General features: G+C 36.3%; 1 protein-coding gene across 1 annotated transcript in view; it reads left to right on the plus strand.

Moving 5' to 3' along the window:
- LOC137401206 (WD repeat-containing protein 43-like) overlaps positions 1 to 10,471 on the plus strand; it is a 24,140-nt gene extending 13,669 nt beyond the window's left edge. Inside the window, exons 7-12 of the mRNA XM_068087603.1 lie at positions 2,018 to 2,233; positions 4,363 to 4,497; positions 4,624 to 4,830; positions 5,399 to 5,579; positions 9,021 to 9,082; positions 9,671 to 10,471. Coding sequence (XP_067943704.1) covers positions 2,018 to 2,233; positions 4,363 to 4,497; positions 4,624 to 4,830; positions 5,399 to 5,579; positions 9,021 to 9,082; positions 9,671 to 9,718 — 849 coding nt within the window. The 3' untranslated portion in view covers positions 9,719 to 10,471. The remainder of the gene's footprint in view (positions 1 to 2,017; positions 2,234 to 4,362; positions 4,498 to 4,623; positions 4,831 to 5,398; positions 5,580 to 9,020; positions 9,083 to 9,670) is intronic.
- Positions 10,472 to 25,878: the final 15,407 nt, after the last annotated feature.

Genomic DNA, 25,878 nt, shown 5'->3' on the forward strand with positions numbered 1-25,878 from the left:
ATACCTATCACTATGTTTCCATGAAGCGATTAATCCACAAGTTTGAGTCATTCCGTCAGCTCGTGCAAGACTCAGCACAAACAAGTTTGAGTCATTCCGTCAGCTCGTGCAAGACTCAGCACAAACGAGTTTGAGTCATTCCGTCAGCTCGTGCAAGACTCAGCACAAACGAGTTTGAGTCATTCCGTCAGCTCGTGCAAGACTCAGCACAAACAAGTTTGAGTCATTCCGTCAGCTCGTGCAAGACTCAGCACAAACAAGTTTGAGTCATTCTGTCAGCTCGTGCAAGACTCAGCACAAACGAGTTTGAGTCATTCCGTCAGCTCGTGCAAGACTCAGCACAAACGAGTTTGAGTCATTCCCTCAGCTCGTGCAGGACTCAGCACAAACAAGTTTGAGTCATTCCGTCAGCTCGTGCAAAACTCAGCACAAATCTGCAAGTTAAGCAAGTTTTATTACTCACAAATTTTTACCGAATGTTTCATGCCTGATACGCATAAAATGATGATGCGCAATAAAATGTCTTGCAAGCTGTTCCATTTTAAACATTTTTCATTCTTTCCTATACGTTCCTATTTCTATTTGATGATACAGGAATGTCGCGCTATGACCGCTGGCATAGAATTCTTTATCTTTTTAACAAATGCAAATGACCATTGAGACACTTATTGCACGGTTACTCAACGTGTGCACAATTCCAAGTCTAAAATTGCCAACTACGAGTCAAAAGTTAGGACAGTAATACATTGTGCATTGCAAATAAGAATTAATTTGTGCTATTCCTCGTCTTTTCCAATATGTCGTTCAAACTTACTAGGAGCGTAATTGTTATAGTTGCAATCTATTGACCGATGTCGATGGATAGCTGGATAAGATGTTAGTGGATAAGACTCCACTTTGTTCACAAAATTGCTTGTTTAGATGTGATTTTTGTCTGTGATTTTCCTATTGTTTGAGCCGAAAACCTGTATTTCCTTCGTGTTACACTTTAAAAAGAAATTATATTTTCTGCCAATCAGTATACCGTAGTTACATGGGGCTGTATTTTTTATTAAACTCAATGTCAAGATTTGGACCTGTTTGTATATATACAACTGACTTTGTGCATGATTCAGGTTTTTACAAGAAAACTGTCCTTTAAATATTATCACTCATGGCTGAACTTTTATAATTGTTAAGTTTCAATGTTAATTATATACTAGTTATCAAGTTTTTTCGCTATCGTGTGCTTGTCGATTGTACTGTCTACTCCAGCTTTTGAGTCTTTGCTCAAAAATTAACATTACTTGGTTCACAGAAAGAGCTCTGAATTGATGGGTTTACTCTGATATTATAGAATGGATGCTTGAACAAACTGCGTAAGAGTAATGTGCGCTCAGATTACAAACATGGTTTGGACAGGTAGGCCTAATACATGTAATAAACATGGTTCGTTGTGATGTCAGATTCGTTCAATCTGACATCACAACTAGTAAAAATATTGTGTGAAGCTCCAGTAATTTGAATATGAACGGAAACTGTAGCTCGTTAACAATAAAACAATGATGAAACATACATGTAAAAGAATGCCGTATAACTCAAAACATATACATTCAATACATGTAACAAGTAATTCAAGCAATCATAAAAATCTGGAATATTCAGTTGTGGTGCTAATTACAAATCCTCTCATTACAACATTAACGAAAAATTTAACTGAGTATGTGAACTCACCGTGAAACTGGTCCAATTTATCAGAACCTGTAAATACTTAGCATTTAAATCCATATTGGCCATGCAATTTACTCAGTGCCTCTATCATCCCTTTATTAAAGTCTCCCTGGTTGGTTTTTACTGACCAAGTTTATTGAGCCGATATCGCATTATCCGGGTTATTGTATGCTATGCAGCTAGTTTCATTAAGGCCCTACTTACGTTTTTAGAACAATATATCAAGTTAGTTTTCTAGCTTAATTTGATTGGATTCTCTCGAAAATAGTATCAATTTGTGTTTTACTCCAGTCTTCTTTCCGAACAGGCGAGTACAGATTCTGATGATGTGCATTTAAAAAGAGCGGACCCAAGCAAGTCCAATCCTGTGACAAGGGTTACAAGTGTTGGAAATGTTAGGAAACCAAAGACGGATGGTAATGTGACGACCTTGACTCCTGCTGTAGAAGGAGGCGGAACCATTTCCTCTAAGAAGTCTCGTACGAAGAAACATCCAGGGAAGAGATCTCTCGATGAGCCTGAGGTAATTGCTTCTGCAGGCGGTCTGAGTGATATTAGCCCTTTTCCTTTCATCGTGAGAGTAATACTACTTGTGATATGAATGACTGGTATGATGACTTGTGAATTTACTTGAAGTTCAACAAATATTGCATGGGGATGAGTATATCCGTACAGATTATACCAGTAACTCTCTAAGTCATTTACTGTTTCTCCAATCCAGTAATTTGCATTCTCTATAATTATAGCATTGTATATTTGAGGCAATGTCAGCTTGGAGCAATGGATTGAGGTAAAATATACCAGAACCGCTTGATTTGAATGAGAGAGAGTTGCCTAAAAACTTTATTTGAGCGCCACTCTTTATTTGAATTCCACCTCTAGTAGCACCCCACCATAAGGGAAAAGTTGAAAAATACAGTGCCACCCTTCAATTGAACCCCACCTCTAATATACTGCCACTCCGACATTCATTATATTTGTTCTTTATGAAACTATAATAGAAAGTGATCAGTAGAAAATTTTCCACAAAATGATACCAAATACTCGCTCGTAAAAGGGTTACATTTATGAGCGAGTTTATTAATTCCCAAAATTCTGACAAGCTAGTCGCAAACATAAAGCACCGCTCTCTATTTAAATGTCACCTCTAATAGAACGCCACTATAGAGGAACGGTTAAAAAATACAATGCAATGGCATTCAAATAGAGATTTTACTATAATCGCTTGTTACTAATATCTTTCAAATGATAAATTCTGCCCATTCGGTCAACTAGAGTAAATGAAATTTTTATTTGATACAAATTTCATACTATAAATTTCATTCTATTTGATTCATACTATAAACTTCATACTAAATTTGATACTATGTCTGTTTTTTTCACAACAAACATAGTATCATTCTGAGAACTATCATAATCCATTCTGAGAACATTTGTGTCCTAGGGATTTCATCTTATATGAACAGTAAAATACAAGTAAATAGCCTAATCCCTTCCTAGGTCTTCCCAAGCTCACCCCTTTGGTCTTTCAAAATGGAAAAAAACTAAACATAACTTTTTAATTTAATGACTTTACATTAGCTGGTATCACTGGATTCTATCGACAACTTTTCTCTTTTGGTAAAGGGTCCATGATTAAAGTAATTTTATTTATGTAAACGCACATCATTTACATAAGTACTGTTTCAGCTTATTCAGGCTCTTCAATATCTTGGCTTTCAACTGAGCCATTGTTTAACATGGTGAGACAGACATTGGTTGGTGTTTATAGGATTTCCCCAGAGCTTTACCGCAGAATTGTTCAATGGTATTGGCTCGAAAATTGTGACGTCACAATTTTCGAGCCAAAACCATTGAACATTTCTGCGGTAAAGCTCTGGGGAAATCCTATAAACACCAACCAATGTCGAAAATTGTGACGTCACAATTTTCATATTCGGTGTTGTGCGCTCTTACCCCTTATTTTGTTGCTTACCGCTTATATTTATCAACTACGATAATGACGCTAGTGGCAGGCGAAGGTAGGACAACTCCAGAAAACCAATGAAGATAACAAAGGAATCATTGTAATTAGCTCTCCATGTACCGATTATTTCTATGATAAATAGCTCAGATTCCAAGCACCATACTATGTTTTGCCGATGATATTATGCACTAGCCCTCTGTTTTTATTGTGATGTTGAGGGGCACTACTGAGACTAATTAATTTCAAGCATTGCGTGATCTCGCGATTGTGCAATTGACATATAGTCTAAAGCAATTTATTATTGCGTGGGAATGGACCAAACAAATCCGTTCGAGTTAACCATGTGTTCGAGCTATCCGAGCGCAAGTTATCCGAGTTTCACTGTATGTCGTTTTCTCTTCTGAGTTCGGCAAGAGAGAAAATGATAATTTCAAGGTTAACTATGAGGCTCTTGTTATCCGAATCGAATTTGAGAACTTGTGCCGACCTGATGCATTATGTTATGTCGAATCTGTTATGTGGTGCGAAGCAAAAACATCACTTAACTTATCTACGTTAAGTGAAATTTATGTTATAGGAGGTATGCGTTTTAGGAGCGTCTACTGTATGTATATTTCTTCCTAGTAGTTGATTTACTTGTTGCCAACTTTCAATGTACTCATTCATCATCTATCGCATGTCTTCAGATTACAATAGAGGAGAGGTTAGCTTTGTTACGGGGTTCCAGCGGAGATAAACCTACAGATATGACAGGTCCGTTAGAGTCTCTGGCTACACTCCTGTCACAAGGCCTCCAGTCGGATGATTCCACCATCCTCAATGTGAGTAGATATTCCTTGCTCATGCCCTGCTACTTTGCTACTTTCTCCATTCCATGTTTATATACATGACATAAAATACTCCGCGCATGTTAATTGTACCACAACTGCTTTTGCTATAATTTGCAGAAAACATTGATGACGAGTGATCCAAAGATAATAAACACGACAGTGCGGCGCCTGCCACTAAGCTGTGTCATGCCTCTAATGAAGCATTTGACGGCAAGACTGGAAGTCTATGGTAGCCGAGCCGGTATGGGAGGCGTGGCAGCTCATACCTCTCTGGTAAAGTGGCTCCGGGCGCTGCTGCACATTCATGCCTCGTATCTTGCCACTGTAAGTAACCGTGACAGATGGATCCTTTGTCATCATTTCTATTTGTTGATGCATTTACTCTCAATACTTCTTCCTGATATATGAGTGTGTCTATGCATAAATATTAGTGAGATGGCATGCAGTGGATGTTCATATTCGTGAGATGGGCATGTAGTGGGTGTTCATATTAGTGAGATGGGCATGCAGTGGGTGTTCATATTAGTGAGATGGACATGCAATGGGTGAACATACATGTATTAGTGAGATGGGCATGCAGTGGGTGAACATACATGTATTAGTGAGATGGGCATGCAGTGGGTGAACATACATGTATTAGTGAGATGGGCATGCAGTGGGTGAACATACATGTATTAGTGAGATGGGCATGCAGTGGGTGTTCATATTCGTGAGATAGGCATGCATTGGATGTTCATATTAGTGAGATGGCATAAATTGGGTGTTGCCACATGATATTACCATTTGCAGGTGTTCGGTGGGCATCAAATCACAGATGATTTTTTTTCTGGAGACACTTGATAGTTTGTAAAAAGATGAGTCTGTACTCAGTGGCCAAGGCTGTTTTGTTTAGTTTCCAGGTTTGATGGAGCGGCTGCAAAGGATGTATTCTATAATGGAGAATAGAGTGAGCCAGCTGGGCACCTTCAGCAGGTTACAGGGGCGTCTCGAGCTCATTCTTTCACAGATAGCTCGTCAAAAAGACGATGGAGAGAGTGTTGAAAACTCCACAGCCCTCCTTACTCTTCAGGATGGTATGTATTTTGGTCCTCTCGTTTTATGAGCACCGAATATCTTATGGTAGATAGTCTGTGACTTACCCTAATGCAAGCCGTAAGTAATCATGGCTGTTAGCCATAATAGTTAGCTAGTGACCGAGTATCAAGTCTGTTGGCCAACATTTCTCCATAAATTAGATTTACCCTAGGACACTTATATTTCGCTAGTATTTAGTTTCGTGAGTAGCACACAGAGTAAAATTTCGCTGCAACTTAATTTCGCGGATCTGATGAGTGCGAAAATATAGTGATGTGAAAATAAATGCAATAGAACAAACATATTTGGATTCCTCAGGTCCAGTTCACTAGTAAAAAAAAATTTCAATTTGGGATTAGTTTGTATTTGTGAACCGCGGGTAGAAATGTGTGGGCGAGATCGACAAGGCAACTTGATCGCTTGCTGCTATTTGTTTCTTGGACTATCAATGACGTCTAGGTCCTTGCCCTTGCCGCCGTGACTGATGTGGCACCAATATTGTATCTCAAGTATTTATAGCACGCCGGTGGCCATGGCTCAAGGCTGTTATTGTTTTTGGTTGGTAATAAAATTCATCGCTACAATAATTATTATTCAATTATATGACTTTCCCTACCAGACTTTCATCCTCATCAGTTACAAATTCAGTGACTAAACTAATATCATCATCTTCCTCGTTTGTCTTGTTATCCAAGACAAACGAGGAAGATGTAAAATTTTATCACGAAAACTTGGTTAACTCGAACGAATTTGTTTGGTCCGTTCCCACGTAATGATAAACTGCTTTAGATAACTCGACCTCAACATCATTAACTCGAACAGTTATTTGCCCAACGGCTACGGGAACAGTTTTTATCGCTGTAGAATATCACATTATTCCAAGCCAGAGAGATGAACGTTAACTTTTAATAGTTCTTGGGCGTCATTATTATCATGGTTGGCAAAATATTTTCGTTAACGACTTTTATAAAGGACCTTTATAAAGGAGTTTGGTAAAACTTGACCCTTTTGCAAAGGGTCAAGTTTTACCAAACATCCGTTTGGCAATGGCCCAACGAAAGCGTAAAAACCTTCGGATGAACTAAAAATAAAATCGGCAAAATTGATCTTTGTTGAAACACTCAAAAGAAAAAAGATGTCTTTTTCTGAGCGTTTCAACTGCGGTCAAGATTAGCCTATTTTAATCTGAACACGTCCTAGCAGTCACATCACCTAAAACAAACAAATATCAGAAAAAATGTTTATAATTTCCGATAAAATCTTTTAAAACTTTATGTGAGATGCCCAGTTGAGGCCCTACATGAAAGAAACCTGTTGAGGGGGCTGATACCGCCCCTCCAAACCCCCAGATGCTCATAACTAGTCGCCTAACATTAGCTGCCCCAATTTGCAACCAGGGAATACAGGCCTGCTTTTCCAAAAGAACTTGTTATCTCAATTTGCTTTGCCACGCTGCTCAGTCGGCGTATTAGCTATAATGAGTTTAACAGAAATTGCCCAATGAGCCCAACCACACACAAAGGTTACCTGCATTTCCAATATGACGATTTTATTGTGGATATCAATGAACAAAGCTATTTAATTTCGCGTTTTCGCTCATTCGTTATGATAGTTTAGTTTCGCTCATGAAATTTGCGCGAGATGAATGACTCCGCGAAAATGCGAAAGTTAGATGACGCGAATACATAAGTGTCCTAGGGTATTACTAAAATGTCTCAAAATGTAATTTATTATTGTTAATATTTTTATTATTGTTAAATGCTGAAAGTGTTACAATACTATTTTTGCTTAAAAAGCATGTCATGAGTAAAATGACAGATCGCTTTATATATATAAATCTCAAAGTCTGTCATTCGGTCTTTTCAGCTATTAAAATCTAGGAATGAAAGTTCCGGGTCATGCTGGAGTTTGATTTCGGAATCTCCTGTTTGCCAGGTGATAAACTAACCAATTTAGTTACGCGTGATGGAATGGACTCATTAGGCAATATGAGCCTAATCTCGGCAACATCGGTTAAAATACACATAGCCCTCCGCATTACCCTCCGCATTACGCAACATCAAAGCTTGCTCTTATTAGTAAGTTTAGCAATAAGGGTGGTAGCTTACTCAAATTAGTCATTGGCAATGTGCAAGGCTAATGGCAAGTAGTAGGCAATTACATTATCTGCCATTATAGGCTGTTTTTTAATACCCGTGCAACGCCGGGCATCTGGATAGTATTGTAACATTTCTTTATTGTAACTGTTACAAAATGTTTGAAAGCACTTAACAAAGGTCAGAATGAATGTAGCGTCATCATCCAAAATTATGTCCTGGGGAATATGACGGGACTAAACTGTGAGCTGCGTGTTTAAATCAACTCATTCCATAAAAAACTGTTTTATCAAGCTGCAGACACCTGTTTGTCATGCCATCACATTTTTCTAAAACGTTAAATTCATTAAGTTTCTTGTTCACCAATTCACCTGGATGTATTCACGGAAGGTACATAGTAACTAATAGAAGTTCATGGAGGGTACATTGTAGGTAGTATGTATTTGTGAGTGTGAAATACAGTTCATTTCTTTACTACTAAGGGGTCTCATAAATTGATTTGCTGCAACTTTCTCAGAATATACATAATATTACATTGTTTTCAAGCCAATAAAAATAACTATACTCTAAACAGAATGCTTTATGCATGCCTATTGATTATTTCCTAGCTTTGAACTTTTGAACTTGTGTATATTTTATGACCTGGAGAATTGACTTTAGTAATAACAATTGCAACAATCTGAACATTATTGGGAAACAAACTTGCTAGAACTAATAGCAATCATGGAGGGCTGGGCAATCTCGATATGAATTTCCATCATAATTTTATTCAATCGGAATGATGCTCAGGCTGGTCGAAATCATTATAAAATCATGTCATGGTTTGATGTTACACAACAGCCACGAGTCGAATGTAAATTTTATAGACTTGTATTGGTGCGCTTCACGATGTTGGTTATACAGTGTCCAGTTGTGTGATGGGGATAGTTCCTAATGTAAACATGCACACTGCTGGTCCATTTGGTGTTGAGGATCATGTGCCTTAGTATAGCTTTGAACTGTCAAAACATTTTGCTGTAGTCCTCTTATATATTTATTCAACACGAGCGAAAGGAGATAACTCTTCATGAAAATTTGAAAATGTATATATCTGCAAACAAGAAATTATATTATCGACCTTATTTAAAAAGTTTCAATTATCTGTGGTTTACGTTAAAATATAGTGTTCATAAACTTTGTATTCATAGACTCGAACATGCCCTTCTAAGTACCCAGCAATAGGTCTGTTGTCACTCAGGTCATGGCCTCTATGGTTATCTTCATTTATACAGCAATAGACCCAAGTCATAGCTGTAGGAACAGAGCTGTTTTCTTGAGAATTCACCAAGTGCGTGTCTATTGTAGAGTCATCAGAAGATGAGATGCTAGATGACTTAGATATGATGATGGCCCACTCCGAGTCTGAGGTGTGTCTCACTTTCCTTTTTCTCCTTTATCTTTCTCTATCCTCTATATAATATTGTATAGCGTATTGTGTAAATGTGTCAGGTTTATTCATATCAGTTAGCCACTGTTAGTTTCAATGAATAGATTGATAGAGGCAAAGCAAGCACGTACATGTATATCACATTCAGATGAAAATGCTTTTAACTTGAAGTTAGGCTCATAAAAGCAACATAGACACTTGTCATGTGATCTAGTCACTTGTGGTGAGAAGGTTAGTTTTAGTTGATATTGAACAGCTTCCCTAGTTGAGGATGGTTAGCAGTCAGTCAGTATTGAGCAAGCTTATAGTTTTTAAGGCGGTAACAGTAAGTTTTGGGAAAATAATAAAGTTGGACGAATATAAATATAACGATGTATGTCAAAAGAACTGTGAGTAGACTCGATGAGAGAAGGCGTTGTCTAGGTGTCCACTTGCTACAGACAGTGAGGTGTTTAGTTGTACAGATAGATGTACCAGTAAAGATTGACACGGTGACAGGGGGTGACATAAACCATTTATCATTTCATTCTTTTTATGCATTAACAACCTGGCATCCTTATTATTTTAGGACGGCTATCTGTCAGCGGATGAAGATGATTTAATGAAGGCGCAGTGATTCAGTCATGTTTCTCTGACCCTATCAGGGAACCTGACTAAAAGATGCTTTTCACAACTTTCTACTTGTTTCAACCAGATGTCGGGGAGAGTGGGAAATAGTGGGAAATAGTGGGCTAGTCAATGCTTTTACATGTTCCATGTACATCAATGATATCATTTATATCACTCGCATCAGGTTCTAAAAGATGCCTGTTGCCACTGTTATATAGTTAACAGATAGAGGAAGCTTTCTCCTCATTAGGCCTCTCCTTACCATATTGGCACACGTTTGTCAATCTTCTTTCCAACCAATCAATAGACAGATAAAAGTGTTAGCTACTTTTTATACTTTTGTCTATTTATTTGATGGCCTTTTATACTGTTGAAACTTTACTAGTTATTCAAGATGATGCTAGGAATGATTTGGTTAAGAACATTAGCTGTACATTAAACCCTATGAATGTATATACAAGGACTCTAAAGTCTCTCCTTGTTTATCCCATATTTTGAGCGACTGATCTTGGGTGCCTTGTCTTGAGGTCACTGCATCTACCTTGAAACAGCTAACATCTCTATGCTTGAAGATATTTTGTCCTTAGCAATATAGCGATATCTTTTGTAGAGCCCCATGTAGGTGACTGCCTGCCCGTGACAATGCATGCCTATTACTGTGTTGTATAGGTTGTGTTTAACTTTAGGCTCCAAATCAGAACAGAACCTTGTAGATATCTTGTGCAAGGCTATTTTAGATCAATGACGAGAATACATAAATTTAAACTAAATATTATCTGTCATCTTGCGTCTATGGTTAGGGTATGTACTTAGAATACCAGCTGTTATCTCGAGTCTTTGGACATGGTATGCACATCCTTTGGACATGGTATCCTTTGCTGCCTTTGCCATCACTTGCTAAAGCATGCCTTAAATGACATCATTTTGACAAACTGTCTCAAAACAGTTACTAGTTGCAGTGCCATGGTGTTTGCATCAGCTCCAACAAGCAAATATTTAAAAACCATGGCTTTCCAACTTTTCAGAGGCAGCATGTGCTGGCACTATAAAGAGTCTGAAAGGAATATGTAGCAAAAAGACAATCAATCTTTACTATCAAATTGCATCGTGCTGCTAAAAGATTGACTGGTAATCTAAATAACAGTAAGTTATAACAGTGACTTCCCAGCCTACTGAGATGTAGCTTCAATATGAATAGATACGAACTGTAAGGTATTACATATATAAATACGTATAATAGTTAAGAAGAGTAGATTATGGATCAACTAGTAGTCGCCCAATGAAAGAGTTCTCACACCGAGCTAACTACCCCATGACTGCCTGCTCCTATACTGTAAATTAGTATTTCATTGGAAAGATCTTGCTTTCATTTTGTTGTTGAACCTACTTACCACAAATACACTCCTAGGTGTAAATGTAGTTGATGAAATCTCCTCTAAGGTGTCCGTATTCTTTGTAATCAAACTAATTAAAGCTAGCAAGGGTATAGGAGTCAGTAGGTCAACTAGACAGGTGTAAACAACTCCAGTGGCAAATATTGCAGGACAAATCTACATGTAGTAGTCGACCAATAAAACTAATGAGCAATGACTTTTCAGGAAATAAAATGATGTCATCTTAATTGTAGATTAGTCCTGTGGTAAACTGCGCATTTCATTAAATGTCTCTTTTTAAAATACTAAATGTAGCTCCATGATACTGGGAGACATCAGTTAATGCATTTGCAAACCATGAATGAGTTGAAAATGGGAAATATCAGCTGAACAATCTATCACATTGTCTTCTTGAAAGGGAAGCTTGCAGACGCGCGATGCCTGGAATCTTAAAAAGTGGTAGCATCAAGAAGGCTCATCCATGAAAAGAGCAAGGCAATGCTCAGTGCAATAAGAAAATACTAAGGCCAAAGTGACCTTTTGAATTCAAAAAATCCGAAGTGATCTATTTCAGTGGGATAATATCAACCGCAGTTGTACCTGAAAATAACACGTCTGTTATTTTTTACAACAAGAACAACCAGCCAAAACTAGTTTTCAAAGAAAGCACTGCTTTAGGCCCTTTAGGTTCAGCGCCTGTTTACACTCAGGGCCATTACAACATTGTACCAGCACTTCACCCTATAAGTTAATTAGTATGGATTAATAAGGCTTCAATAGAGGCAGGCTTCGTCCTACCTCAGCTTGACTACACTCAAACATCAACGCACGACTCCTACAAAGAGTTTAGCACATCCTGCAGCTACGTAATGAGTGCTTCTAAGAGGAGCTCCTCCGCGCCACCTAAAATTGATAGAATGCTTGCTACCGAAATAATGGCTGCTGAGAGGTATGTAAATATCATTTAAATACAAACTCAATATATATTAAAGCCTTAAAATCAAATTATGTACATAATGATAACATAATTATATAATTCCTGGTAATAAGAAACATCAAATTTAGAATTAAGTGAAAGCACTTTGCCAGGACCAATGATATGTGTAATTGCTCAAAACTTTTGAATGTTTAATGAACTAAATTTCAAATGAAGCAATTCATTAAAAATTGAACAACTCAAACTTCATCAACGTAGTTTGGTCAATTTGCTACTGCCCAGTATTTTCCATGTTATAATGTATAGCACTTTAAAGCCTAACCGTGTAAACTCAAGCAGACCCTAGACCGTATCAACAACTTTCAATTGACTGTGAAAGTACAGCAGTGTTTCTCGGCTTATCAGTTTTTGTCTATCTGTGGCCACACTGTGCCCTCTGTGCCACACATACTAAAAAACTGTAGGAGTTCTGTGAGGCTGTAAAGTTGGCAGCAAAAATGACAAACAACTCACTTTGTAAAGGATTAATAAAATAAATCGTTAAAAAGAATACAAGCAAAAGATTAATAAAATGAGAGACTGACAACTCCAATGCATCAAAGAACAATGCTGCGATCATTTAATACTTAGAAGTCTAATCTTGTATACACAAGCAGGTCCCCTGATCCTAGAGTCTATTAACAAGTTTCAATTGACTGAAAATACCTATGATAGCTCAATTTCTTTTGAAATGAATATTATTTTAAAGCTGCAAGTTTGTAGAACTCCATAAAAAAAACAAAAATCAAATAGAATAGCTCTTATTTCACACGATTTCATAAAAGTGATGTTTTAGAAGTAACTGAAGAAACAATTTGGCTATAGTACATTAAGTGTAATAGAGTGTGTATACTTGTAATGAATATAAACAAGTTTTAGTATAAAGCTCTTATCGCCGAGGAGAAAAGGTTTTCTATCTTTTTCTATGTTTTATCCTTCACTACCAAGGATTTTTATCTGCGTGTCATTAGAAACTAATGTCTTGTCAGCAGCTATTTTTTATTTCTCGATTGATCAGAAATGCTCTCTGCAACATTTCAAAAACAGTGCAAACAACTTGAAACTTCAAAATTCTACTGAAAACACATTACGCACATACCAGCCAAACTTTTATAACCCCGTGTAAACTAGAAGTACAAAAATTGAAGGTACAGAAAAAAAAACAAAGGGAAACTGCAGCAGAATTTATTGGTGCTAACAATCAGGGAGGAGGACAATTGCTCGAATTATCTCAATCTCACACTTTAAAGCGTTAACAAAAGAATCCATGTACGGAACTACCTACTCCATGACTGCCACTATATTGTAAATTAGTCTATTCTATTGAAAATACATAAGTTTGTGGTCATTTTATTGATAAACCTACTTAAATGCATACAGAGGTGTGACTGTGGTTCATAAGTTCTCTTGTAAGGTGTCTGTATTTTTCATAATCAAACTGATTAAAGGTAGCCAGGGGATTGGGGTTAGTAGGTCAACTAGACGGGTGCAAACAACTCCTGTGGTAAGGATTGTATGATCAACCTTGAGTCTGTAAGGTTATGTATAGAACAGATTGAGTTTATATGGAATATACATGTAGTATGAGTTTGTATAGAATATAGTATGAGTTTATGTGGAATATAGTATGAGTTTGTATGGAATATAGTATGAGTTTATATGGAATATAGCGTAAGTTTATATAGAATATAGTATGAGTTTATGTGGAATATAGTATGAGTTTGTATGGAATATAGTATGAGTTTATATGGAATATAGCGTAAGTTTATATAGAATATAGTATGAGTTTATGTGGAATATAGTGTGAGTTTATATGGAATATAGTATGAGTTTATATGGAATATAGTATGAGTTCGTATGGAATATAGTATGAGTTTACATTGAAGCTCTGAGAGACCACTTTAGAAGTATAAAGTATTTCTTACATCAATTAATTGTTTTAGACGCTCCGAAGAACATTGTCTTGTGACTGTTAGAGCCAGCGTAGTTATCTACCATGACATCTACAAAAAGTGGCTGCCAACTGGAGAGTTTCCCAGAGGTGTCTCGAAGGTGCAGCTACTTTATGATCCGATGTGCAAAACTTATCAAATAATCGCCAGGAAAATACATGATAAAGAGGTAAGGGCTCCATTTAGTTCATTTGAGGAGAGGAGATGCGAGCGGCTATTATCCATAGAGTCTCGATTTCTTTATTTGAGATCCACTAACCTTTTAATAGCAACTAGTACCCTGGCAGTCTAGTGTGTCATGAGAGATCGTCAGGCGTGCTGATAAAGCACAAAGAATAATTATGTGCATAACTATTCCAACTTCTGCAAGGTGAATGATTAATGAAGGTAGTAGCTTACTGGGCTGGTAAACCGAATGTCATGAGTTTGAATTTTGTATGATGCAAGCTCTTTCTCTAATTCCCATTCTTTGCTACGGACAAACGGACACAGTTTTTATTGTAGTAAAGACTAGCTGAACGCTCGGCATTGCTTGAGTAATAAAAAAGTTTTGCGCAAAAAATTTATTTTTAATCAGCATATCTGTACAACATTTACCATTTTAAACTACAAATGAAGGTGTTTGTTTACGTCTATGTGTGCTATAAGTTTAATTACGTTTACGTTATATATACATATACTTATAGCATTTTGAGGAAGTCTAGACATGCTAGCTGAAGCATACATATTTTAACCAATTGCCATTAATGATTGGCAGGTGTAATGAGTATATTAGCAATATTCCATAGGGTGGCAAGATGGTTGCATGGTGCAGTGGTTTGTGTGCATGACTGCCAACCAAAAGTTTCCGAGTTCAATTCAAGCGCAAAACTGTTTTTCCGTTCCTATAACGTTATCACTATAACTAGACATACAGTTGACAGACCAACAAACAAACACTTATATTTATATATATATATATATATATATATAAATATAATATATATATATAGTTCTGCTATATATATATATATATATAACCAAAAGTTTCCGAGTTCAATGCTAGTGCAAAACTGTTTTTCCGTTCCTATAACGTTATCACTATAACTGGACATACAGTTGACAGACCAACAAACAAACACCTATATTTATATTTATGTATATATATAAATATAATATATATATATATATAGTTCTGCTATATATATATATATATATATTGTTTCCTCACCCCGGATACCCCATATCGGTGGTAAATTCTGCTCTAACTCGGGTCTCCTACCAGAGACCTGGGAGTTTGAGCACTCGCCTCAAGATCTTAGCTGTTCCCAATAGCGCACTTTTCTGCAACTCACCTGAGTTGATTGTTGTCGGTATTTGGGCAAGCCAAATTTTATGCGCCGGTGTTAATGCGCCCAGTGCCCCAATGACTACTGGGATTACAGTTGTTCTTACATTCCAGCATTTTTCAATTTCTTCTCCAGGAGGGAGATATTTCTCTATCTTTTCTTTTTCTTTGCTGGCTATATTGTAGTCATTGGGTACTGCTATATCTATTATAGTAGCCCTCTTGTTCTCCTTGTCTACCACCACTATATCTGGTTGGTTTGCTAGGACATGCTTGTCAGTTCGGATGTAGAAGTCCCAGAGAATCTTAGCGCGGTCATTTTCATTGACCTTACCAGGAGCTTCCCACCAGTGTTGTGGTTTATTAAGGCCATACTCATCACATAGACTTCTATACACAACACCTGCGACATGATTATGCCGCTCAGTGTATGCGTTCCCTGCTAGCTGCTTGCATCCACTGATGATGTGTTGGATGGTCTCAGGTGCATCTTTGCACAGTCTGCGTCTAGGATCGTCTCTAGTGTGATAGATTTTCGTTTGGAGTTGCCTGGTTGGGAGCACTTGCCCCTGGGCTGCCATGATTAGCGACTCTGTATTGGCCGTTAGGTTTCCTTTGTTCAGCCACATATATGTCTGGTGAAGATCGCCAACCTTAGATATTTGTTGGTGGTAAGCACCATGAAGAGGTTTCGTGTGCCAGTCAATTTCCTCATCATCAGGGCGAAGGTCCGTTGTAAGAGCAGCCGATTGAAATTCAGCTAGCAACTTATCTGAGATGGCCATGGAGGCTGCATATTTTTTGATGCTTTGCTCCTCCTCTTTCACTGTCTGCTGTACACTTTTGAGTCCTTTACCGCCATCTTTCCTATCAAGATACCATCTAGTAGTATCAGATTTTGGGTGGAGTGCTCCATGCATGGTCAGCAGTTTACGAGTTGCTATATCTGTTTCTTTGATGGCTTCCTCAGTCCACTTTATTATGCCTGCTGGATATCTTATTACTGGCAGTGCGTAGGTATTTATTGCCATGACTTGGTTCTTGGCATTGAGCTGGCTCCATAAGACCTGCCGAAGGCGTTTCTTGTATTCGGTAATGGCTTTGTGACCTACCTCGGCTTCGTGGTTGATGTTGCTTTGCATAATCCCCAAGTACTTGTACCCTTCTTCTATATCTTTGATGGTACCATTTGGCATCCTTAGGCCATCTTATATATGTATATATATGTATATGTATATATATATATACATATATATATATATTTATATATATATATATATATATATATATATATATATATATATATATATATATATATATATATAGATTATTCTTATTATTGCCAATTGCATAAACTTTTTAATATGTCCCTATTTGCTTAATTTTATCTTTTATTTTTACAAATTATGGAGCTTTTTTAATATAACATTATATAATATAAAATTATATAATATTGTATAATATAATACATGGTAAAACCTCTGGGTGAGAAATTAATTAAATCTGATATCGGCTTCCCAAGTTAAAACTACCATACTTTCAAGATACTATTGCATAGAAATACACTGTGATTTGTTTAATTGTTTCACAGCTTACAAACATAGGAGAACCCCGTAACAAGTACAGCAGGTAAATTTATATATAGAATTAAAACAGATGCATTTCATAAAACTATGTAGAGACCTGAATTATATCATGTTGTTTAACCAAAAACAAATAGAGATAACTGACAGGACAAACCCTATGAAGTATATTATAGCCCTGAACAGATGGCTGCTATGTACGTCGAAGGCCATCTCGGGTGAGGTTGACTTAAAAATTCTTAAAAACTGTTTATTTGGTATCTTTAGCAGGTTTGCTGGTTTTTGGACAAGGTTACTATTAAGTTGCTTGCAGTATGTAGTAGTCATAATAATACTAGTAGACATAATAATAGTCATTGTAATATATGAGACAGGTGAGAGTTCCGGACCTGTATGTGTATATGTTTGACTGACTAAACAACAACTGAACACAAGATAGTAACAGCTATACAAGATAATGACAGGATAGCAGACTAACTATACAGAATAATACAGGATAGCAGACTAGCTATACAGAATAATACAGGATAGCAGACTAGCTATACAGAATAATACAGGATAATAGATTAGCTATACAGAATAATACATGATAATAGACTAGCAATACAAGATAATGACAGGATAGCAGACTAGCTATACAGAATAATACAGGATAATAGACTAGCTACACAGGATAATACAGAATAATAGACTAGCTACACAGGATAATACAGGATAATGACTTCAGCAGTATTGGCCACACAAATATGTAAAATACAGTTCGCGTGGATTACAGCATGTGATGACTTTATAACAGTTAGTCTTAATATGTCTTAATATGTCGTTAAACATTCAATTGATATTTTGCTAGTCTACAAGAATACTTAAAATTATGCATGTTGTTTATTGTGTTTATTCAAACTCAGCTTAATAAATACTGTTTGTGGTTATCTTAAAATGTTGTTTGTTGTTAACTACATTTTTATTTGGTTATTTATCTGTTTTTAATGGTTTAATGCGTTTAAGTGTTTTCTAATATTTGTTTTATAATTTTGTAAGAATTTTTACATAATTGGCAGTTAGCAGAGCGTTGCGATTAGATGATTTAAATTATTCTAAATGCTAAAGATAAGTTCTGCTTGCTTATCTTATTGAAATACTTTTGAAATTTTTGTTACAGTTCAGTTGGTGATTGGTTCTTTTCAGACACACCCAACTTATGAGTTTAAATAGTTTTATTAACTGAAGCAGTTAGCCTAAGTCTCTAGTCTAATCAAAGGAATACTTTACATTATTACATCATGGTAGTAAAGACTAACAGATTCTGATAAAGCCATTAGTCTAGCTGCTAGAATTTCTTCTTGTTGGGTTCGCTGAAGCGTTCGGTTCACCAGACTCGTTAGCAAATAGCAGCCAGAATAGTGAGATAATAAATTATCAAACTCAAACTCATTCTAAAAATTTCCTTCTTTGCAAAGAACAAATTTTATTTAAAAATTTAAATTGATTAAGTAAATTAATTGAAAAGATATTTTATTGTTACCTTTTCAAAAAGCAATGTAAATGGAAATATGTACTTGACGATGTGTAGTTCAAAGACAGGGACCGTGATAGATATACACTGTAACTTACTGTAACTTATGTACACCGAGTAATGTTTATGCAAACTTAGCTTATATATTTCTTGTTGCTTTTATATATTTTGCACCTAATTTTCAGGTTTTTTAACCTCTCAGATTCATTTACTAATCTCTAAAATGCTTCAAGAAGTTTCAAAACCATAATTATGCTAGAAATCACTTCAAATATATAAGAAATCTGAAATTTATACCAGATACAGGAAGTGGGTGTAAGTGTAAGCTGAACAATATAAAAAACAAAAAATGTCATTCTTTAGTTTTACTAGTAAATAGATTTTATTAAATAACTATATCAAAAGTTTATAGTTTTTTTCAACTGCTAGTATAACTGAAGATGCATTCTTTATGATTTACAATGATATTAAACTATGATTTTATTCATTGATATTTGAATTAAAAATAGTTTGATGAATAACACATTACAGTGCAATAATTCCATATTTATTTAAAGCTGTTATATTTAGAAAAAAAATATATCCATCAAATAATTTCAAAATATCCACAACATCAGGATTTTGTTTACATATACATGCTACAATTGAATGCTAGTAGCTTTACTAGTAAACGCCCTGAAGGCCTTGTCAATGTTTACCAGCCCCGGCATTAATCAGTTCTGATAACCTTTGCATTGAAGGTTACGCTAAACACACTGGTATCTGGTAATATGAAGTATAGCGAGGCGACTCCAACCTTCCATCAGTGGAGAGACTCACATGGAACTGTTCATGGCCTGAACTTTGTGAGTCAGGACGATGCCTCAACCTTTAGCCGTTTCATACTCTCCATCATACGATTTCAGCAGCTTGCTGTCGCCAAGCTGGACACCAAAACAGGTGCAGTGTCAATCAACTGCGTATACTTTCTAATCATGTAGGGCAGCAAGAAGTTCTTACCTTATGAATTCTACCTTTTCAATAGGGCTACCAAACAATTAGGTTCCATTTAATTTATAAGCCATAATAATCATTTTTCACACGAGTCGTCTTCTCAGCGCCTTTTCAAAGTAGGCCTACATCTTGCACGGAAATAAGTATGAGCGAGGATGCTGTTTCTCATCTGAATTCAGAATGAGAATTGATGAGAAGTGAATTGAATTGAATTCCATTGATGCTCATTATTATTTATGTACTCACTTGATCAAGTCATAATTAGGTCACTTCACACTTTTAGGTTATTTTCCATAATTAGGTCACTTCACACAGATAATTTTCAAACATTTTTCATAGTGAGCATGCTTCATGTTAACAAAGAGTGGGGAATATTTGACCAAGTACATTTCGCCTTAAACTAAAGTATCTTCCTAGCACAAGAGAGTACAACTCTTGGTTTCGACACTATTTGTTCTCATAGCACTTGTTTTAAGACAAAGCCCAGAACCTTCCTTTTTCAACACAACATGCTGTCTGCTCCAACAGTACGTACGGTTTAGGTTTTAAAGATTTTGTGAGCAGCATTTGAGGTTGTGATGAGTGAAAGAACAGGTATAGAGAATCAGTTGCAATAGGATGTCGGCAGATCTCAATTATATTCTGCTAAATATAATACTTGGATTGCTCTTGCCCCTCAGGCTTCCAAGTTAATGAGCTATGTTTTAAAAAAATAAGGTTGTTTTACATTTAATTTAAAAAGTCATTATGATTCATTCCTATGAAGTTGTTCTTTATACTATGTTAGACAGACACCAGGAGAGAATGACTCCAATTAACCAACCATTACATGTCAATGTACCATCAGCTAACCAGATAAAGATGTCAAAGCCTGATGCTGATGAATCATCTAGCTCCATCTTTCTGTAGGTAAAATATTAATTGCTAGTTTTATTAGGGTTAGCTAGACAGCTTGCATGTAGTTCTTTTGGCAAAAAGGCAATATTGTTGTTGTAGGCTCTGAAAGCTTATTGAGCGCTTGTTTGTTTTTTAAACTATAAAATTATCTATACATATTCTGCATTGCAGCAAGCATTGCAAAGGGTAGATGCTGTTCATAATTTACATTATTGATAGACCCTACGAGTAAATCATTCCAATATACAGTAGAACTTTTACATACGAAATTAATTCATTCGGGAAGCTGTTTTTTGAGTAAAAAACTTTGACTTTGTAAAGAGAATCTTATTTTATCATATAAATCGCCTAATTCGTTGCAAGCCTTCAAAAAACTCAGACATAACATTTGTATAAATTGTGAACACATGTGCATGTTATCGTTAAAACCCATAACAAATACGTCCTAGAACTATATTTTTACACATAAAAAAGAAAGAACAGAAAATTAATAAGCAGAAACATCAAGCGGCTCGTTTGTTTGTTTATCATTGGTGCTGGTCGTCTACACGAGGCTAAGCAAAAACTATGGGAAATGGGAGGACAGCGGTCAGAAGAGGTGGGTGCTGTATTATTGTCTTGGTTTTGTTTTGCTCAGAATAAACATTTTTAGGAACATAGGTAGAAAGATTTGGTTACATCATCATGAACTGATCAACAGTCATCATACGGTAAACAGTGTTTGAATTGCTAGAAACCAAAGTTGTCTTACTCTGTATGTAATAAATGATAACTCCAATTTATACAGCCAACAAAAGTGGATCATTTGTCATTTGCTGACTTTAGCGGAAAAATAAAACTAAGTGAGATGCGTTGTACATCGTATCCGTGGAATGAACTTTTACCAAAAATGTAAAAGTAATGAAGAGTTGAAAATTCAAGAGGCTGAGAGGCCTTTTGAATTTAGAAACATATTTCATAGTATTTCGGAGCTTCGAGTCCAGAGAGGTAGTAAGAATACAATGTGCTTACAAGAGATTGTCGTAGAAAGAAACGATTGAGTGTTTTTTCTAGTGTAAACCTTATAAATTACCTTAGAGTCCCAATTAATGACAAACTCGCCTTAAAACAGGCTGCAATTGGGGCTTGTAGAAAGGCAAATGGTATGTTACACATGCTGATAGGAAGCAAAATACAATGACGAAGCTAAAACTCGCTTACAGGACGGCACGCAGACGGGTGCCCATGTTCACATCTCACATCTGCTCTCCCTAAGTAATGAAATATACAGATTAGGAGATGTTTACTGCTAGAGCTTCAGTAAAATATGACCTTATTTCCTGTCCTATTTCTTGATCCCTAAACACCTGTTAATTAAAGGTTAACTAGCAACAAAACTCACATTACAGTTATTTGGTATCAAAAGATTCACCATGTCTTACTGTGTTGTGTTGTAGGTGCCAAATATGTGGAAATGTGATTACAAGCTCTTGAAAGCTCAAAAACGAAAAGCCGCCGTAAATTGGAATCTGTTTATTTATCTGACGTAGTCATTACAGTTTGGTTATTGTCTTGTCACGTGATGTTCTTACATGAATTGGAAGGCCAATAAAAAGCTCAATATAAAACTTATCGTAGCACTAGTTTATGACAAACACTTCGGGTTTTACCAAAGACCCGTATCAAATATAGATGCTCGCTACTTTACAGTCTTGTTTTGGCTTGATCTAATCGTCTAGTCGTAATCTGATCATGTGACCCAATACTTCGCAAATTATTTTTGCAGTACTTTCGATTATCACAGGTGACCAACAAGCTCGTCTTGCTTATCAGACAATGATATGTACTCCTTCAAGGTAAGGTTATAAAATTAAATGAATTTTCATGGTAAGTTATAAGATATCAGTGCTAAAAGTGACAGCATTAAAATGAGGATAAAACAGTCGCGTAAGAACAATAGACATGGTTTTATTGAATGCGTGAAGTATATTTGTGAAAATATTTCGACGAATAAGGTTGCATGAAAGTGTAAACAGAAACCATCTACCACAACTACGTGACATTTGAACTGTTTTGGAAAAAGAACCCAAACTACGGCGGTCTTGTGTGGCTGCGATGAACTGTTCATTTTTGAGTTTTTAAGAGCTTTTAATCACATTCCCACATATTTTGCACCTACAACACAACAGAGTAAGACATAGTGAATCTTTTGATATCAAATAACTGTAATGTGAATTTTGTTGCAAGTCAACCTTTAAGCTTGTCAGCATACAGACTAATCTACCTCCTCTATGAACCTGCCATTTACAGGTCAGGCACTCTTAACCTCTCATCTTTTGCTATCTGATAAGTGAGAACAGTCGAGTCTTGATGCAAAACTCATAACACAATTTATATATGCTGATTTTGCAAAATATGACAGCGTTCATGATACGTGTAGAGCTGATATTTTATAAGATATAACAGTGTACATGATACGTGTAGAGCTGATATTTTATAAAATATGACAGTGTACATGATATGTGTAGAGCTGATATTTTATAGGATATGACAGTGTACATGATACGTGTAGAGCTGATATTTTATAGGATATGACAGTGTACATGATACGTGTAGAGCTGATATTTTATAGGATATGACAGCGTTCATGATATGTGTAGAGCTGATATTTTATAGGATATGACAGTGTTCATGATATGTGTAGAGCTGATATTTTATAGGATATGACAGTGTACATGATACGTGTAGAGCTGATATTTTATAAGATATGACAGTGCACATGATATGTGTAGAGCTGATATGTTATAAGATGTGGCAGTGTTCATGATACGTGTAGAGCTGATATTTTATAAGATATGACAGTGTACATGATATGTGTAGAGCTGATATTTTATAAAATATGACAGTGTACATGATATGTGTAGAGCTGATATTTTATAGGATATGACAGTGTACATGGTACGTGTAGAGCTGATATTTTATAGGATATGACAGTGTACATGATATGTGTAGAGCTGATATTTTATAGGATATGACAGTGTACATGATACGTGTAAAGCTGATATTTTATAGGATATGACAGTGTACATGATACGTGTAGAGCTGATATTTTATAGGATATGACAGTGTTTGTGACTAAGACATGAGCTCGCAGTGGAGTTGAATAAAACTTTTGTAATTTGCTGTCGTTTTGCCATGACCTTATACTATAACCAAGATTTTAATGAGTTTATTGGTTATCCAGTCTCTCTAGTGTACAATGTTATCTCGAGATAGCTTTACGAAAAACTGCTAGAATCTTTAAAAAAATGAGTTATATCACTAAAACTCTTTTAGAGTTTCAATACTGTTAGCACAAGATCTACAAATAAAACCAGAAGTATAATCCATGATGGTTGTGGAAGACCCAAACAAGCTGTAGAAATGTACTACGGTCTGGGAAAAATTTAATTCAATCTTATTTCTATCTTTCAACATTTAAAACGAGGCAGTCTATGTTGGTAACCCAGTTTAACTGCTTCAGTTACGTTTTACAAATAGTATGTCCATTGAGTCATCACTTCTATCAGATCAGATACATATACAGACTATTATGCAATCATTACTCCTATTGGAACCACATACGTGTACAGACTACAAGCATATGAAATCATTACTCCTATCAGATACGTGTACAGACTATATGTACATGGAATCATTACTTCTATCAGATCAGATATGCACAGAAAATCTTTCAAGCCATAACTTGTATTGGATGTAAGAAAGGTTATCTAATTACTGAATAGCAAACATGAATGCATTAGCATTCCTCTAATTGCCAGGCTTTGAGTTTCCAACATGCCAACCGCAAGCGATTGATATATATAGACGAAGTAGGAAGCGAGTGCATTCTTTAAATTGCTGCTTCATAACGTCTTTAGATTAAGCTAGACAGTAAATCATATTCTCCAAAAAGACCAGCGTCGCACATTCTTTCGTCAAAAAACATTCCGGTATCTTGAGGGACGGTGGAAGGTAAAAACGTGCGCGATGACTGGCAGGGACGCTATCAATATTCCAGTCATAAACAATGACAACCCTGAATTTCATTGTCCAACATCACCAAATTTTAGAATTCGTGATAACAGGACATTTCGTCATTCTCCAAGCCCAAGCTTTTTTGAACGAGGCAAGGTTATTAATGGTGGGGCATTCCTTACACCCTCTGCGGACGTTAGTAGAAGTTCTGTCAGCCCTCGGAGAATAATGTGAGTATGATTAAGTTGAACATTCATGTCTGTTGCATAAGGTAGGTTGAAAGAGAACTGCGGATAGTCACCAAATTTGTATAAATTGAATTATTTATGTCGACATTGACCAAGACTCACAACTACTCTCCAAGGACAGCGCTGTCGGAAACTATTATAAGATTACCGATAATTCACACCTTTGTTCATCTTGGCACCCTTGCTGAAGCCATGTTAATCCATTTAATGACCTTCGATTGCACATCATTAGATGTAGAAATTTCTCCTTGTTCTAGCAAAATATAACAAAAGCCTTTCACTCTCATTTTATAGTAGAAGTGATGGAATTCGTGCAATTATGCTATATCTTCCTTATAATCCAGCCAATTCACACTTTTCAAGGTCATCAATTATTTAAATTGTTTAAACTATGTTGCAATAGTGTTAGAGAATTAGAAAGCAGCCATGGTTCAGTTGTTTAGTGGTTAGTTTGCTGGCATGCAATCAGTAGGTCAGTAGTTCAAATCACAGGAGAACCAGTGGTGGTGTTAGGAATGGCATCCAACCACAATTGCTTTTCTACCAAATCTCAGGAGCAAATGTTGACAATATGCTCTGTATAATATTTGCAGTGAACAAATTTATTAGTTTTATCTTTTGACTTTGGTCAAGGTCAGTTGCATATATATTTTTATTTGCAGTTGGCAATTAATTAAAAAAGTTAATTGCCAATCGCTGCCTATTTGAAACTCACTCCATATTAAACATTAGAAAATTCTGCATCTAATCTTACATAATTTGTGGGAGTTTCTAGCAAACTTGAGCCAACAAATCATCGCTACCAGCAAATGTTTCTTAAAATGTGGGTGGTCTCATAATAGCTGACAGCACTGTGCAGTTGAGAAAAAAAGGAAGTTAGGCAGTTTTACCTTTGTTTGCAGCAAACAGAGTAATGTCATACTAAGGCGTTTTCTCCTCCTATTCTCGAGCATGGTAGAGTCTTGAGAGGCAAATTTTATTCTGATATATTGTACAAGCTCTTTCTAGAGCTGCTGGCCCTGAAAAGAGTTGAAAGGTGTGGAGTGACGGTGTGGAGTGACGGTGTAGAGTGACGGTGTGGAGTGACGATGTGGAGAAACAATGTGGAGAGACGATGTGGAGAGACGGCGTGGAGAGACGGTGTGGAGAGACAGTGTGGGGAGACGGTGTGGAGAGACTGTGTGGAGAGATTAGCGTGGAGAGACAGTGTGGAGAGAGAGTGTGGAGAGACAGTGTAAAGAGACAGTGTAAAGAGATAGTGTGGAGAGACAATGTGGAGACGGTGTGGAGAGACGGTGTGGAGAGACGG

This window comes from Watersipora subatra, chromosome 7 (assembly GCF_963576615.1).
Source record: "Watersipora subatra chromosome 7, tzWatSuba1.1, whole genome shotgun sequence".
NCBI lineage: Eukaryota > Metazoa > Bryozoa > Gymnolaemata > Cheilostomatida > Watersiporidae > Watersipora > Watersipora subatra.